We start from the raw sequence: 16,217 nt of genomic DNA on the forward strand, positions 1-16,217 counted from the left end.
GTACGCGTTGTACATGGCCTAAGCTGCTAGTGTGTGCCATCATCGACGGCGAAAAGACAGTAAGAGACACAACTCCCTCTGACAGGCGGGCCCCACACCTCACGTCTGGCCCGCCTGTCAGCCAGCGCATCGACTTTTCTTCCTCCTCTCCTTATTTGGCCGCGGACGCTGCAGTGTGTAGCAAGCAAACAGATCTACCACCCCAAGCTCATCGGCGGCGGCGGCGACGACGAGGAGAGCAGATCCGAGATGGCGGCGAGAGGGTGGAGGAGGAGCGCGGCGGCGCGGGCCGTCTCGCGCCACGCGACGCTGTTCCTGTGGCTCGCGCTGGCCGCCGCAGCCCTGACGCTCGCCCAGGTTCTCATCCACCTCGTCCGTGCCCTGCCCACCCACCCATTTTTGGCTCCTCGCCTCCTCCCTTTATCTATCTGTTCTCTCCGATCTGATTAGTGATCACCTATTACTGCCCTCGCTACTCTCCAGCCTGGTTATTTGCGTGTTTTGCGCAAGTGTCTGAATCTGTTTGATGTGGATCCAAGTGGCCTTGATGTGTTTGGTTGCTGATTTGTGATCTCTGTATGCCTGTGTGCTTACTTTTTATTTTTGGGTTTCAGGCGAAGAAATCACACGCGGAACTGACGGAGGTCACCAACAAGGTCTACTTCGACATCGAGATCGACGGCAAGCCCGCAGGTTTGTGGTGACTCCCTTTCTTGTTTCACTGTCAGATCAGCACGCTATGCCATCTCTAGGTGAAAAGAAATAGGGAACTTTAGACGCCTAGCAGTTTTTGTTCCATTAGTCGTGTTGCGCGCTCACAAATGGATTCATGTTATCTACCACCGTTGCGCACAATACAGAGCGATGTGCATCTGTTACCATTGTGACGGCACGCAGAGTGACTACTGCAACTACAATTGTCAAAACTTTAGACCGCCTTCATCTCAGCTACATTTTGTTGTGATGGTTTCCTTAGTCTTGTTTGTATCAAGGATAAATGTCAGCATGGTTTTAATGTATGAATATTGTTCCTCCACTTATTAACTGATGATTGACTCATTGGTGCTTTACTGCTTCTGAATTGTCGTAGGTCGGATTGTCATGGGACTTTTTGGGAAGACTGTGCCTAAAACAGCAGGTATTATCAGCTTATAATTCAATTCATAACTATTTTCTTATGAGATGAGAGAAATACTAATGATCTCTGCATCTCTTTTTCCTACAGAGAACTTCCGAGCGCTTTGCACAGGTATGTTAAGGATATTATTATTACCCCATCTGCTTGTTATAGTTTCCAGATGATTAATCTCATGGAAAGCTTTGGCTGTTTTAATAAGACCTACACTATCCAATAGAAATTGTTATGTCATGTGGCATAAAATAGTTTGGTCACATCTTCATGAAGTTTAGCCAATCAGTTAGACATGATTTTCCATACAAACGAGTTTACACATTGATGTGTGCATGACATAACCAAACTTTGCTTACCATGTTCTCTAAAAGAAAAGATAAACTATGTCCCTGTTTGTCTTACAAATCGTGCAAATATTTTCAGTGATCACCTCCTTGCTCTACCACCCATGGCGTCTTCATATAATTTTCAAATAGGAAAAAGAAGAGAATTAACCTTAGTCGACTAGCTTCTAGTCCGAAGATGTCACAAATACACTTATTAGAAAAAGTGAAAATAAAGACAATAACAGTAAGTGTTGTTGCATTCTCCATATGTAGTGTTAGAATATTGTGAAAGCATGTCACTATTTACTAAATACAACTTATATTGAGACGGATCTCATTCTGAATAGTGAATATTCTACAGTTTGTGTAGTAGCTTTCTCAATGATGTCTGCCTGTGGTTACTAAAAAATGCCCAAGTCATGTGTTTGGCTTTTGTTTCGTGTAGCCTTCTCAACTTTCTTGTTATACAGGAGAGAAAGGTGTTGGCAAGAGTGGCAAACCTCTCCACTACAAGGGAAGCTCATTCCACAGAATTATCCCCAGCTTCATGCTCCAAGGAGGAGACTTCACTCTTGGCGATGGAAGGGGTGGTGAATCTATCTATGGCTTAAAGTTCGCTGATGAGAACTTTAAGATCAAGCACACTGGGCCAGGTGATTAATTGTTGCTTGGAATCTCATATGTGACCCTATAAACAGAAATCCTATTTCTGACTAGAAATGCTTCCTCTAATAAGTGGTAGCATGTTAAGCCCTTGATTATCTGTGTTTCTTGAAATCCTATTTATGACTAGTAATGCATTAGTTGAGTTCTAGCTGGAAGGCCATCATGTTTGATTGAATGGATTTTTTTCAGGCCTTCTGTCCATGGCCAATGCTGGGAGAGATACAAATGGATCCCAGTTTTTCATCACTACTGTAACAACAAGCTGGTAATATTCGCTGGTGTTTGTAATCGTGGCAGCACTATTTTCGGATCTTGGCTGAAGATTTTTTTTTATCTGTTGAAACTGTTCCTTGATGATGATCTACAACTTCTTTTGTGCTAGGTTGGACGGGAAGCATGTTGTGTTTGGCAAGGTGTTGTCTGGAATGGATGTTGTCTACAAGGTTGAAGCTGAAGGCCGACAGAGTGGGCAACCAAAGAGCAAGGTTGTCATTGCAGATAGCGGCGAGTTGCCGATGTGATGATCTGAACTGATCTTTTAATGGCAGTGTAATAAGAAGTTGATGTAGCTCTGTGTCGTCTTAGAACTGTTCGTTGGCTTGAGCCAGTTTCAGTTGACCACAGTGACTTGCTTATTTACTAGTCGGAAAGTTTACAGGTTGAACTAAACAATGGTCTTACCTACATCATTTTCGGTTTCATCTGTATGAATATTTTTCTTGTGGTTATTTAGTTACCGTAGAGATCTTGTTATGTGATACCCAAAATTGACTGAAATGCTTCAGGTGGAAACTCCATGAAATAAAAAAAATAAGTATATATCTGCAGTGGGAGCAACCGGCACTACAAGCATTCAGAATACACGGGCAATTTTAATTTGTTCTCTCTACGTAGAGGGCTACAGGTGCTTCCTAAATCCTATTATCTCAATCATTCGTATTAACGAGAGCATATATCGCATGAGCCACCTCGAAAGTGTCAGCGTGCATCACAAGAGAACCCATAAAAAAAAATTCGTGTCCATTTGGAACGCTGCATTAAAAAATCAACTCAAATGGAGTCATAGTTGGTTAGGCAACAGAGTCATTCCTAGGATGGCAAAAGGGCTAATCCCCGTATGAACGCTTCTCCATGTCTCTATTTAGTTATTGGGAAAAGTTTCCTCCTATCTAATAAGTAATTTTGCAGGGATTGAGTTCTCATAAGATGTAAAATTAAATCATAATTGATTATTTTAATATATTAATAATATGTTCATAGTATAAATAAGTATGTTAGATAAAAAAAAATAAGAGTAATTTGTTTTTTTTTACATAATATGATATTTGTATATTTATATAATTAAAAAATATATTTATGTGTGATATCAAGGATATAGCGGGAAGCGAGAACAGGAAGCGTCTTCTCGCCCCCAATATCAGAAAACTTTCTTCAAATGGAGTCACAGTTGGTTAGGCAACAGAGTTATTCCTAGGATGGCAACAGGGTCAATCCCCGTATAAATGCTTCTCTGTCATGGTGTCTATTTAGTTATTGGGGAAAGTTTTCTCCTATCCCCACGAGTAATTTTGCAGGGATCGAGTTCTTAATGAAAATGTAAAATTAAATAATAATTGATTATTTAATATAATAACAATGTGTTTATAGTATAAATATGTAATTTATTGATGTACATGAGGATAATTAATACAAGATAGGTTAAATATCATAGGTTAGATAAAAAAAAATAAGAGTAATTTATTATTGTCTTTACGTAATATGATGTTTGTACATTTATATATTTAAAAAAACATATTTATGTGTGATATCAGGGATATATCGGGACACGGGGACGGGAAGGGTCTTCTCATCTCCGTCCCCATATAAGTTCGTGAGGATCAAAATTTTCCATACTCATCCTCTAATAGGAGAATTCCCTGTGGATTACTAGGGAACAGAGTTCCATTATCATCCCTAGTTATTCCTTTGAGCTTAAATCAATCAAAAAAAAGTTCTTGGTCAACTCTCTGTATAGGGTACTGGTGCAAAGTGACAAGCCAATACAAAACAGTCAAATATGAAAATTAAAAATACATTAGAATTTAAAATCTTCCTTTAGTATTTACATAAAAATGTTTTACTAACAAAGAATAACCTAATAAAAAGGCAATGACTAAGTGATCAGAAGTGTTATTTGAAATGATCGAAAGGATCAAGAGGGAGGTGAATTGGGCTCTAATTAAAAAGATTTGTACCGAATTCTAAAACAAGTGTCAAACTTATATTAAAATGAAAGATAATATAACTACACGAACAAGCTAGAGGAAGGCAAATAAACAAGCAAGCTAGAAGACAAAGTAAATTGCGGAATTGAAGTCTTGCAAAAATGTAAATGCTCAAAGTAAATATGAAAAAGTAAAGAGATATAACAAGAAGACACTGATTTTTTTCTCGAGTTAACGAAGAGTTGGCACTTCATCCTAGTCCTCGTTGTAGCATCCACTAAGTATATCACTCCCTCTTAAGTCATTAAGACTCAAATACTCTATCATGATTGCCACTTTTCTATCTCTGGATTGACCGGTATCAAACCAAACACAAAGCTTCCCTTAGTGCTCCCACAAGATCTTCAAGAGTTCATCAAAACACATCCAATCACCAAAATTGACTAGGTGTTATCAATCACCAAAAGTAACAAGCCAATAGCTTTACTTGATAAGGATTAAGTCTAAAGTATAGCTAGATGTACATTTGCTACTCTCAATGCACTAATAATATCCTTAATATTCAATTAAGAACTTTGCAAATCATTTTAGTATATTCTCTTACTTCTTGTTGACACACACAATGTATAGGCTCTTTTGGGTTCACAAGAGATAAAAGTGAGGCCAAGTAATGAGATATTTATAGGCTACAGGTCTCAATCTAGTTATTACTCAACCTCTCATATTTCCTGTGAACATCGGGCAATCCGGTGTATACTTTCTCACACACCGAATCATCCAGTGTGTACATTTTTCAAAGCCCGCATATTGCCAACTATCATTAGCCGTTACTGTTGATTGACGCTTCTTTATCCACACACACCGGACTATCTAGTGAGCAACAACTTTACTGAGCCAAAAATAAATCTCCTAGAAAATGCTCTGGTGCTTCATATCAATAAACATCGAACCATCCGGTATATTCATTTCCATCATTTTGAAGAATTTGCACTTCTCCTGTAAAACACTCTGATGTGTATATTGATTCAACACCAGACCATTCGGTGAAGTCTTCATCTCTCTACACATAAACAAAATGTCCCAATGTGTATAAGCTCCTAATCACCAGACTATCTGGTGTATGCATTTTCTTTTGAAATCATCCAATCCAATCATTCTCAAGTTTTAACTTCTCGACATCCCATCTATGAGCTTCTGTGAGCTACCTAGTGCTAGAATTTTATAAGTATATATCCAACCAAGTCTAAAATCAACTAGATCATACTACTAATTTTAGCCTTTTTTATAGTACGATCAAAAGACTAAGAAAAGAGATATATATACCACTCTAAATAACATTTATCTACTTGTAACACTTAAAACTAGAAGATACTTAATCTTAATACTCATATCTTTTGATCGTCTATAGAATCAATTTATGAACTAAGAATACACAATCATCATTGTAAACTAAATTTTTGATACCATTCAAAACACACTTGTTAGTCATAATGATATAATTACTATTAATTACCGAAACATTTATCACTTACCGAGGGACCTAAATGCTATATTGTTTTTGTTACAAAATAGGACCAATTAAGCACATATTATTTGATTTGTCGCTTCGCTCATTCTGCAAGGTAGGTCAAGTGATCTCAAATCTTTACCAACCATAAAGTGTACCAATATGCTTAAGAATTGACTTCAGAGCTTAGTAAAAGTTTGAGAGTTAATATATTGGCAGCGTGCATCCACTTTTTGTTGATCCCCATAGCTATGTATGAATGATATTCTCTTTAACAAAAAGTAATCTTTTTCTTCGTTGCAAGTTATTTTTATTTATGCACATTGGCTCCATTTTGTGGTATGTGCAACAACAACAGGAATACCACAGGTTGATTATTCGGTATGCATATGCCTGGTGAGAATGGTTAGGAAGCTTTTTACCGATTTTAATGACAGTCTAAACTCTTAGACCCAAAACTAAGTATAATAACCACGAATATGAAGATCTATTTTCAACTGTTCAACTAATTTCATTTGTTTTATTGTCTCTGATGTATTTTGTGTTTTGTCTATATACATATACGATATGTAGAAGCTAAAGTAAATTTTTATATAGTTATAACATCTTAATGTATCACCGAGAATTAGAGCATACTTGGTAGAGCTCTCAGAGCAGCTTCTCGGTTGAAATTAGAGGACTCCGTAAAATAGTAACTTTCAGCTTTTAACTCTCTGAGTGGAATCAATAAAAGTGATTCTCTGAAATAAATTAAAAGTTGATGAGCTAAAAAACAACTTCACCTAATTCACTTCTCGCAGAGAATCACTTCCTTCATATATTTTATTTTAAAGAATCACTTTAGAATTACTTTCAATTACATAATTAATTCTCCAAAAAATCATTCTCTACAAAAAAAAAATTTAATCAGTAAAAGCTCTACTAAATAGAACCTTCATAAATCTTTTTTTTAAAATAAAATCATCTCAAAAGTTCACATGAATTAGGAAGATACGTCAGAGTTTGAAACGTGTCCTAGCGTGAGTTTCACGAAAACATCGATCATGTGACGCAAGTATGGCCCACATACGGACTATTTTATTTGAGGCGCACATAGAATCTCTAATACTCTAACAAAATTCCAAATACAAAAAAGACAGCCCTGGGAGTTCGAGCCCACACCATCACGACCGCAAGTTCCAGATCCGACGGTGGTTGGGGGCCGAGGAGGAGCCGTGTGCGCCCGCAGGAGGCTAATAATTGGCGGCCCCGGTCGCCCATCACCGTGAAGGACACAAACACAGGTAGAGGTAGGGTTAGGAAGGACGCGGCGGCGGCGCAGCGAGACCGCGAGAGGTTAGAGGCAGCGGAGGGGGATCGGCGATGACGGGGAAGGCGAAGCCGAAGAAGCACACGGCGAAGGAGATCGCCGCGAAGATCGACGCGGCGACGACGAACCGGGGCGGCGGCAAGGCGGGGCTGGCGGACCGTCTGGGGCAGGACAAGGGCGGCCATGCGAAGCTGGCGTGCCCGCTCTGCCGCACCTCCGCGCCCGACATCAAGTCCATGCAGATCCACCACGAGGCGCGCCACCCCAAGCTCCCCTTCGAGCCGGAGAAGCTCCTCAACCTCCACTCCTCCACCTCCGGTGCCGCCGCCCCCGCGGCCGTGGAGGCCACCACCTCCAACTCCAAGCCCAAGCCCGGTATCCGCGGCAGCCTCAAGAAGTAGCTACTTGGGGTAACTCCCTTAATTTCATCCGATCCGTGATCTATCCGTCCAATCTAACTCCTACTGCCGCCGCCGCCCCGTCGGCATGCGGTGTACTACTAGTCTGCTGCTGCTGTTGCTGGTCGTGGTTTACATTACTTCTGCTACATGTGTTGTGTGATAGACGTGTTATTTATGTGTTGCTGCGCTGTGATGCCGGCGATGGTTGCTAGTACTGTTGATGTTGATCGAAGCTCCTCAAACTATGGCAGAAATCTGTTGCTTGTTCACTTTGTTTTAGTGGCAATTAATAAAGTTTGTGAATTGGGGCTTCTTTTGGGATTGTGATAGTGTTTTCAGGGTTTCATGAGACAGTTTTTAACTTGTCAGCTGTAAATGCTTTGTATCGTATGATTTGTTGGTGTAGCCTAAATCTTCACCTGCTTTGCCTTTGTGAGTGACTAGGGAGGAGATTTGTGCCTGTATAACAAGGTAGAATGGTTAGTGATTCATAACCTGAAAAAACTCTCACCTTTAAGAAGTAGCAATAGTTGCAACGATGAACCAAGGGAGATGACCCCCCCCCCCCCAAGGTTTGGTTACTGCAGCAGCCGCTGCCACCTCCTCCGTGCACTCTGCTAACCCGGTCGCCGTGACACCACTGCCGGCAGCCACCATCTCGGCCTCCGCCGCCCACTGTTGGGCCTCCCTCCCTCCCCATTTCTACGTCCGGGGAAGAGAGCGGCCCCCGGAACCCTAACCTGGCAGCCTCCAACACCCCTGCTGGCAGCCACCATCTCGGCCTCCGCCGCCTCACCACTAGGCCTCCCTCCCTCCCAATTTCTATGTCCGGGGGTAAGAGCGGCCCCGGAACCCTAACCCGGCGGCCTCCATCACCGGCGTCTGTCACGTGCGGGGGCACAGGGTAAACTTTCCCATTAGTAAGTGCTGCATCCTTTCGACACATAGTACCATCAGATGGAAGTCATGAAACACCCATTTGAAGTTGTGAACTTGTTTTTCTTCACCTCTTGAGCCTTTTGACTGCATCCGAACAAACCAGAGTATCATGTATTTCTGCATTTGCAAAATGCATCATTGTTCCAGTTCGTACAGTAAAAATTCCAATGTGGTACAATCGAGGCTTGTTTGGGTGCGAAGGGAAGATAAATTATTTTCTCTGCCGATCCGAATGGATCGGGATGACGCAGTCCTGATTTACGACTTACAATGCTCTACGTCCAGGTGGTAATCTGAAAATTCAATTTGTAACCGTATTAAAATTTACATAGCCGAAGGCACAGGCAAGATCGGAAACAGAGAAGATACAACAAAAGGACACAGTACGAGTACTCCAGCAACCAATTGTTCCAAAATGTGATAATTTTCTCTTGAATGTAGAGAACACGTTGGATCCCACCACAGAAGAACAGTTGTCTTGCCACAAGAACAATAGCTCTAGAGTATTGCAGCTTCAGTTCCCAGGCCTAAATGAACAATCTACTGACACAAAAGATAAATGCAAGTTAAGAAAAGTTATCATAGCAAAATCCATACAGTAAGAATAACAGATTCTGCATATTTTTCGAGTTTAGATATGCCACTGAAAAGTGAGTTGTTAATCTCAAGTTTTGATGCCAATACGATGAAAATAGATTACTTAGATTATACAAGCAGATATATGATATACTGCAGTGTTGACAATGGAGATTATACCTTTCATTGCTGAAGTTGTTCCTACTATTGTTAGCCTTGGACCTGTACAGATCAAACTGTTGAAACTGGAGAGATCACTGCACATTGCTAGCCAAAGGTATCTTCTGCAAATGCTGGGGGGAAATTTGACGACTGCTGACACCCAGTATGTTCAGTGTATGATTTTTTTCTGTATCCTGCACGTCTTCCTGATGATGGAGCTTACTTCAATGCTAGAAATGGTAATTACATGCTTTCTTATATTGTGATATCTTGAAGAGGATGACTCTAGGGAAAAAACGGTACTAATACATGAAATAAATCCGCTGCTGCTGTCCTAGAAAAAACAATTGATCAAGACAATCCTTCTTCCCCTCTGAGGTCTAAGGATCCATGGAACCACTGGAGGAACTTCCCTGTGCCTTGGAGGCTGGTGGATCCTCCACGAGAAGAGGATCCAAATAACCAACAGTCAGCACCCGCTGTGCTTCATTGTATCGAGCCCAAGTAACCAGGTAAAGACCGGCAATGATGAAGACTCCCCCAATAACGCTGAAAGGAGTAGAATAGAAATGCACACAGGGTCAGAATTTTACCGGTTTCATTGAGCTTGTAAGGAGAGAAGCGAGAGTATCAATAGCTATGTTCAAGGAAACATCATCATTTTAGGCCAAGCACCACAACTGTTATTGTTTAGCTTGAACGAGCAACATGAACTTATAGTTTGATAATTGAGACACCACTTCAAAGGATCCAAAATTCGAGAGATCATCAAAACACAATGTTCAAATAGCAAAATTGGCATAATTATAGGGTGGAGTGTTGGATCAAACCTTCCAACATAAATTGGGGTTCCAAGAAAAATAGTTGAGAGCAAAGTTGAACATGCTGGTTGGAGCGGATTGTACAGGGCAACTAGAGAAGGTCCCAGAATTTTGTTTGCCCAAGTCATGATTGCGTAGTTCAGGCAAGATGCGATAATTCCCTGGAGGTGAGCAAGAAGTTTGGTTAGATAACAAGGAGAGGTTTCTAAATCTGAGCATTACCATACAAGTCATCTGATCTAAGTCTGAAGGCAAATACTTGCAGCATCCTTTAAAAAAAAGGATACTTACAGCATATAAAATAGCTATGATCTCGGTTGTTGTCAGCGCCCACTCGTGTAGCCCATTGGATGCGAGTAGCCCAGTTAACACCATAAAGAAGGTGGCAAAAGAATAGGAGTAAGCAGTCAAGGATAAGCTTGCAGGGTATTTTATCAGCACCGGAGCCTGGAACCACCACAGCAGAAAAGGACACCAATTTGTATCAGTCATGGAGATAAACAGTAAGCATTCCTATCTTGTCACCAGATATTTTTCGTCAAGAACAACAAAGAAGATACTCCTACTTGTCAATAGATATCAGACGCACTAGTAGGATTGAGTATGAGCTCCCAAATCTGCATTACCTGTATGACTAGATAAGCACCCATCAGGAAGCAATTTCCTATAAGGCACACAACCCCAAGATGCCATGTTTCCACACCATATCGGAGCATGGCTGTGGTCAACCACTGAGCAGGATAGGCATTGCTACTCCATGTGCCGGCCAGAACATTTTCATCTGCTGCATTGGTGCCTCCCATGCCAATCAAGGACGGGCCTCTATAGAAAACCATCAGAACGGCGCCGGAGACGCACACGGCTGTGCCAAGAACTTTGACTATGCCGTCTTTCGTGAAGATGTTGATCACCTCAACACTGGAACATGTAGAATTGTAGTTAGAATTCAGTTGACATTTCAAACGGAGGCCATTTCAGAAAGAAAAGAAAAAGGCATCCGGTGATTACCCGACGATTGCAGCCAAGAGAAATGTGAACACCGGTATAGCGGGCTGGAAAGCCGCGGCGTAGGAGGCGTTGGTGTAGCTGAGGCCGAGGAGGAAGAGGAGCTGGTTCCCAAAGATCCTGCAGAAAGGTAGGAGAAAGAGAAGCCATTTCGAATTGTTAATGTTACTGATGGAAGACTTGTGAGGAGAGTCAGGAGACTGTTCCATCAGAAGAGGAATTAGAATTACCCAGTGAAGCCAAGAAGAGCAAAGGATGCGAGGAGCTGAGGGGTCACCGGGCGCCGCACCCCTCTGCAAAAATGGATACCACAACCATGGTAATTGGAGCAGAGGGAATTGGGGTGAAATTAGGTGGGAGAGGAGACGAGGAGTAAGAGAAGCCGACACCGGACCTCTCGCGGAGGAAGGCGATGGGCGCGAGGAGCGCGAGGGCGACGAGGTCGCGGTAGACGCAGAAGACGATCTGGTTCATGCCGACGTTGAGGACGGACTTGGTGAGGACGTGGTACCCGCCGTAGGCGATCTGGACGAAGGCCATCCCGGCGTGCGCCCGCCATGCCTCGTTGTGCGCCCACACCAGCCGCCCGCTGCCGCTCACCCCCCACACCGACGACGACCACCGCTGCAGCAGCGTCCCCTGCTTCATCTCCACCGCCTCCTCGTCTCCCTCCATCTCCTCCCGAGGGCGGCGGCGGCAACTGGTGAGTGGACCGGCCGCTGGTCTTACGTGTTCCCCTCCGGTCCGCGGCGGTTGCTTTGCTTTCGCGTGTCGGCGTGGCAGTTTTTTAGCTTAAAAATACTCGGGGCACACTTCAAACTGCTCACGTGTCAACGACCACGTCGCCTGTAACATTAGCTTAGAGAAATCGGTTTCGAAAAATCCACCGTTCCATAATAATCCGAAGATCTTTGAGAGTCAGGGGATGGGGAGAAAAATTGGAAAATGAACGAAATGAAAGAAATATAGTTTAAATGATCTTAGAGAAATTGGTTCCAAAAATCCACCATTCCATAATGATCTGAAGGTCTTTGAGAGCCATGTCATTCTCTACATTTAACCTAATATGACACTCTAAGCTACAAAGCAAGCAGGTGAAAGAGAGAGAAGAATTTTCAAACACATAAGTAGAAGCATTGGAAACCAAACAAATTTTTTCTTATAATTGTACTGGATTTGAACTTTTTTGCCGGATTTACAGAAGCATATACATCAACCGTAGTCGGAGCGCCAGCAAGCAATCTCCTTCACGGACATAGTTATTTGTCGGTGAGTAGAATTCTTCTCTTCCTCGCCCTACCCCTTCACAAACCCCGAATGTACAATCTCTCATCCATACTAATGGCAAAGTTCAGGGCGGCTATGTGCCTACCGTAGCGTTTTGGAAAGAAAAAAAGTACTCTCGACAACGGTATTATTCATGATACTCTATTTGCTAGCCTAACTATGGCTCTTTTGATTGTTTTTTTCTTTTGGAATGTTTTGCTTTTAGATTACTTCCTCCGTTCAAAAATACACTGCGTATTAATATTTTTAAAAATCAAATTTTATATAATTTTGATCAATAATTAGTTAAATTATAAACATATTTAGTATTATTGTTATAGGTTCTCTTTTGAGTTGTTGGGTGATAGGAAATCTGAGGGAGGGGGAGTCCAGCATTATTTTTATAGGTTTTCTTTTGGAATGTTTTGCTTTTAGATTACTTCCCCATTCTTTATTTTTTTAAATCAAATTTTATATAGTAAATTTACAATTAGTCAAATTATAAATATATTTAGTGTATAAAAATTATACAACTAGATTTATATTTTAAAACTCTTTCACATTATATTGAATATTATTTTTATAGATTCTCTTTTGACTTGTTGGGTGATAGGAAATCTGAGGGGAGGAGTTGTTGGGTGATAGGGAATCTGAGGGGGGAGTCCAGCATTTCGTTCTGATCCAATCCGCGAGCCAGCAGCTGGGACCAGGAGGCATCATGGACAGAGAGCTCCTGGTGAGCGGTGACCAGTGACCACCTACCCAACCTCCTCTCTTCTCCTTTCATCGTCTCTCTCTCTCGATTCCTTATTCCAACCCTGCCAAACGAGTCAAACACCTCACTCAAGTCTCGAGTGACAATTAAACAACCAGACGCAGGTCAGGGTTAGACAATGAAACAACCAAAGGAGTTAAAAATACGACAGCAACGGCTCGATTATTATGGTTATTAGTTAATTTGGAAACTGAGAGATTATTGATTAAACTCAAATTCAAAATTCAAAAAATGAAAATTTAATAAAATTTGATAGTTTTTACCGAATTCTACCGAATTATTGTACGGTTATCGTCTCCAAATGGTTTTCGGGTCTATCGAATTTGTGAACCCTACTCTAGGTTAAGTATGAATTTGTGAACCCTGCTCTAGGTTAGATATGAATTTGTGAACCCTGCTCCAGGTTAGGTATTAGCAGCAAAATATAAAAAAATAAAAAAAATCCTGAACGCAGCCTCTCTCTCCTGCTGTGCATACTGCATACATCCTTTTTTTTGGGCTAGATATATATGCTTTGTGTTTGATCCACCAAAGGTGTATCATGGACTCCTCTAAAAAAAAGTGTATCATGGGTTCCTCTAAAAAAAAAGTGTATCATGCTACGCCCAACGGAAGGCCCACGATCACAGAGTCGCTCAGGAAAAGAAGAGGGGCTTCATCTCCAAGAAATTTTTTATTTTATATTTTTTTTAAATAAAAATTACAAATATATACGCCCGTTTAAAAAATACAAAACTTAGACTCACGGCGACAGGTCCATATTTGTAATTTTTTATTTAAAACATACAGAAAAAGTTCTCATCTCCAACGTCCAAGCGGCAAGGCTCAAAACACATGACTGGCAAAAACAGTTGCTCTTTGAAGCCATTCGGAACCCCAAAGAAAAAGAAAAGGAAAGAGAAAAAGAAATCTAAATTGAATCCACGCACCGACGCGCTTTCTACATAGCTGCAGGTCAACAGTTCGTAAAACTCAGAAATCGATAGCACAGCAGCAAACATTTTTGGTTTTGGTGCCTGAACTAGTCTCTGAGAGTTTCAGGTCCCTCCTCACAGAATGTCTGAACAAGAAAGAGTTCAGGGTGAAACTGTAATCGTTTCAGAAACTGAAACAGCACCATGATTAATGGTTATATATTATAGCAAATCGTAATCACAGTCCAGGCTTCCATGGAATGATTGCCAAGAGCGACCTCACCTACCACTCCACACTGCTGAAACGTCCACTGAAAATAATAGCCATAAAGCAGCCTCCGGCCAGCATAGGTTTAAAAACCGGACCGGCCAGCGAACCGGTGAAGTCTCTGGTTCAGAGATTCTCTGGTCTAACCAATGGTCGAACTAATAAACCACCGGTCCCTAAGGTACTTAAACCATCTTTACTCAATCCATTCACAACTAAAATGTTAGCACAGTAGTAGGCATCTTGGCTACCAAACATATGGTTGTGGGTTCTCAAGCCCCCTTTCGCCCTCAATTTTGTTGCTCCTGCAACATTTAATTCTTCTCTTTTTGCCCCCACCTTTTTGACAGGTTCTTGCAACGATTTCGGTCCAAAAACCGGTGGTTCAACCAGTTCACACCGTTTTGATTACATGGACAGTCTTTCAAAGCTAGCTAGACCGGTGAGATAGCCGGTTCCGGGTTTTTCCGGTTAACCGGTGAACCGGACTGGGTTTTTAAACAATGCTTGCAAACAGTGGTGCCACCACCTTGCAATGCATGGGCCTTCGTTCAGTCGATGTCAAATTTGTTGCTCCGGATCCAGATATATAAAATGCAACACTAGTAGCAGCGACATAACAAAGAGCTCGCGAGAAGCAACGTGCCATGGCGTACCATGAATACTGTAAAATAGAAACCATGCAGCATGTGTGCGGATCTGTCACCACCAGCGCCAAGGGGGAAAAATTGGACGGACCAACGAAAAGGACTGATCTGATCTGGTAAATGTGTGGTAGGTGGTGGGTAGTTAGCTATAGGGACTATAATTTTGCTAAAATTTAGCGAATTTTAAAGAGAAACGAAATATTTATTTTTTTTAAAAAAATCATTGGCATGTGAGACCGACAGAGCATGGAACGAAATTTTGCAAACTTCGGCTTTTTTTGCCTGTGAAAAAAATTGTAAAATAAAATTGAAATCCCTGCTCGCTACACTGTTTTACCTATTCGCTGATCTGATCTCACAACCATATATTTAGTTTTCTCTTACATAGTTTATACTACTCTTGATTTACAAGATACTTTTTTTTTATGGAATTTTGCCACTCCTTTGAGCATTTTATTTTGATCAAAAGAAAGAGCTGAAGGCATATGACGACTTCACTTTCTATGCTGCGCCTTCCTGACTCACGAAGTTGTTGGTTTGCTTGTTCAAGTCCCCAAGATGAAAGAACAAAAGGGCCTTTTCTATTCTCTGTCTGCAGTCGTGGTTGCACGTCTGCATATGCAAGATATTGTCTTGTCCATACGTTGGCAGCATATCCAAAGGCAGCATAGCATGGAACACTCCTCCCTCTCCTGCGCACCATTCCTGGCACCGCAAATCGTTTCACGTATACTCGCTGATCTTGATCTCAACAGCCATGTGTACCAGTACTCTCTGATTCATTTGGATTCTGAAGTGACTTAAGAATTGCGTGGAGCACACGGTTTTGAGATTCCTTGGTAATTAGTGTTCTCAACACCGCTGCCAAGAAGGCAGGGATGCCATTATTTACTTTAGCTATTTCCTGTAATAAAATACTGTAGCGATTCTACTATTCATAGAGGGCTAATATTGTTCCCTGACTTTGCTTGATACGAATTCAGAAGGCAGCGTACCAACCTTGATAAATGAGCAGTGGCTACCTAACACCTAAACCTCGTCGTCGCAGGGCATAGAGTGAGGTCGCTCTCACAACGAACGCACGGCGAAATTTGGGTCCAAAACGCAGGTCATTTGCGACTAAAAGTTAGATCGGTTTGATATAGCTTTAACTTAGAGATTCGCTATAGAATTTAGAGTTTGTAGAATAAGATAAAATAATTTAAATAAATGTTTTTATTCTAAAATAAGAACAAGATGTCTAGAGTCCTAAACCACAAGCTAGCTAATTGAGATTGTTCCTGGTTTCCTTCATGCTGA

At 41.5% G+C, this 16,217-nt stretch overlaps 3 protein-coding genes across 7 annotated transcripts; 2 read left to right on the plus strand and 1 right to left on the minus strand.

The window, feature by feature from the left end:
- Window positions 1–155: 155 nt before the first annotated feature.
- Window positions 156–2,877, plus strand: LOC133927363 (peptidyl-prolyl cis-trans isomerase CYP20-1-like). 2 transcript variants are annotated; one of them, XM_062373800.1, is made up of 7 exons: window positions 156–372; window positions 615–693; window positions 1,091–1,138; window positions 1,226–1,249; window positions 1,929–2,111; window positions 2,314–2,389; window positions 2,507–2,877. In XM_062373800.1, exons 1-7 carry the CDS (start codon window positions 250–252, stop codon window positions 2,643–2,645), a joined length of 672 nt encoding a protein of 223 aa, XP_062229784.1. In that variant the 5' UTR covers window positions 156–249; the 3' UTR covers window positions 2,646–2,877. The 2 variants fall into 2 exon arrangements, with proteins under 2 accessions (XP_062229784.1, XP_062229785.1); XM_062373801.1 differs by having other exon boundaries at window positions 158–357.
- Window positions 2,878–7,087: 4,210 nt separating this feature from the next.
- LOC133927365 (protein METHYLENE BLUE SENSITIVITY 1-like) lies at window positions 7,088–7,858 on the plus strand. The gene has a single exon (XM_062373803.1). It carries the CDS (start codon window positions 7,198–7,200, stop codon window positions 7,543–7,545), a length of 348 nt encoding a protein of 115 aa, XP_062229787.1. The 5' UTR covers window positions 7,088–7,197; the 3' UTR covers window positions 7,546–7,858.
- Window positions 7,324–11,818, minus strand: LOC133927364 (WAT1-related protein At5g45370-like). 4 transcript variants are annotated; one of them, XR_009911324.1, is made up of 9 exons: window positions 11,443–11,818; window positions 11,279–11,341; window positions 11,052–11,168; window positions 10,670–10,961; window positions 10,335–10,490; window positions 10,053–10,204; window positions 9,241–9,771; window positions 8,872–9,024; window positions 7,324–8,777 (listed from the first exon to the last, which is right to left on the minus strand). XR_009911324.1 is itself a non-coding variant. In XM_062373802.1 (7 exons), the coding sequence occupies exons 1-7, from the start codon at window positions 11,721–11,723 to the stop codon at window positions 9,603–9,605; spliced, it is 1,230 nt and encodes a 409-aa protein (XP_062229786.1). In that variant the 5' UTR covers window positions 11,724–11,818; the 3' UTR covers window positions 7,324–9,602. The 4 variants fall into 4 exon arrangements, 1 of the variants encoding a protein (XP_062229786.1); XR_009911322.1 differs by having other exon boundaries at window positions 7,324–9,024; XR_009911323.1 differs by having other exon boundaries at window positions 7,324–9,027.
- Window positions 11,819–16,217: the final 4,399 nt, after the last annotated feature.

Source organism: Phragmites australis, chromosome 8 (assembly GCF_958298935.1).
Source record: "Phragmites australis chromosome 8, lpPhrAust1.1, whole genome shotgun sequence".
Lineage (NCBI taxonomy): Eukaryota > Viridiplantae > Streptophyta > Magnoliopsida > Poales > Poaceae > Phragmites > Phragmites australis.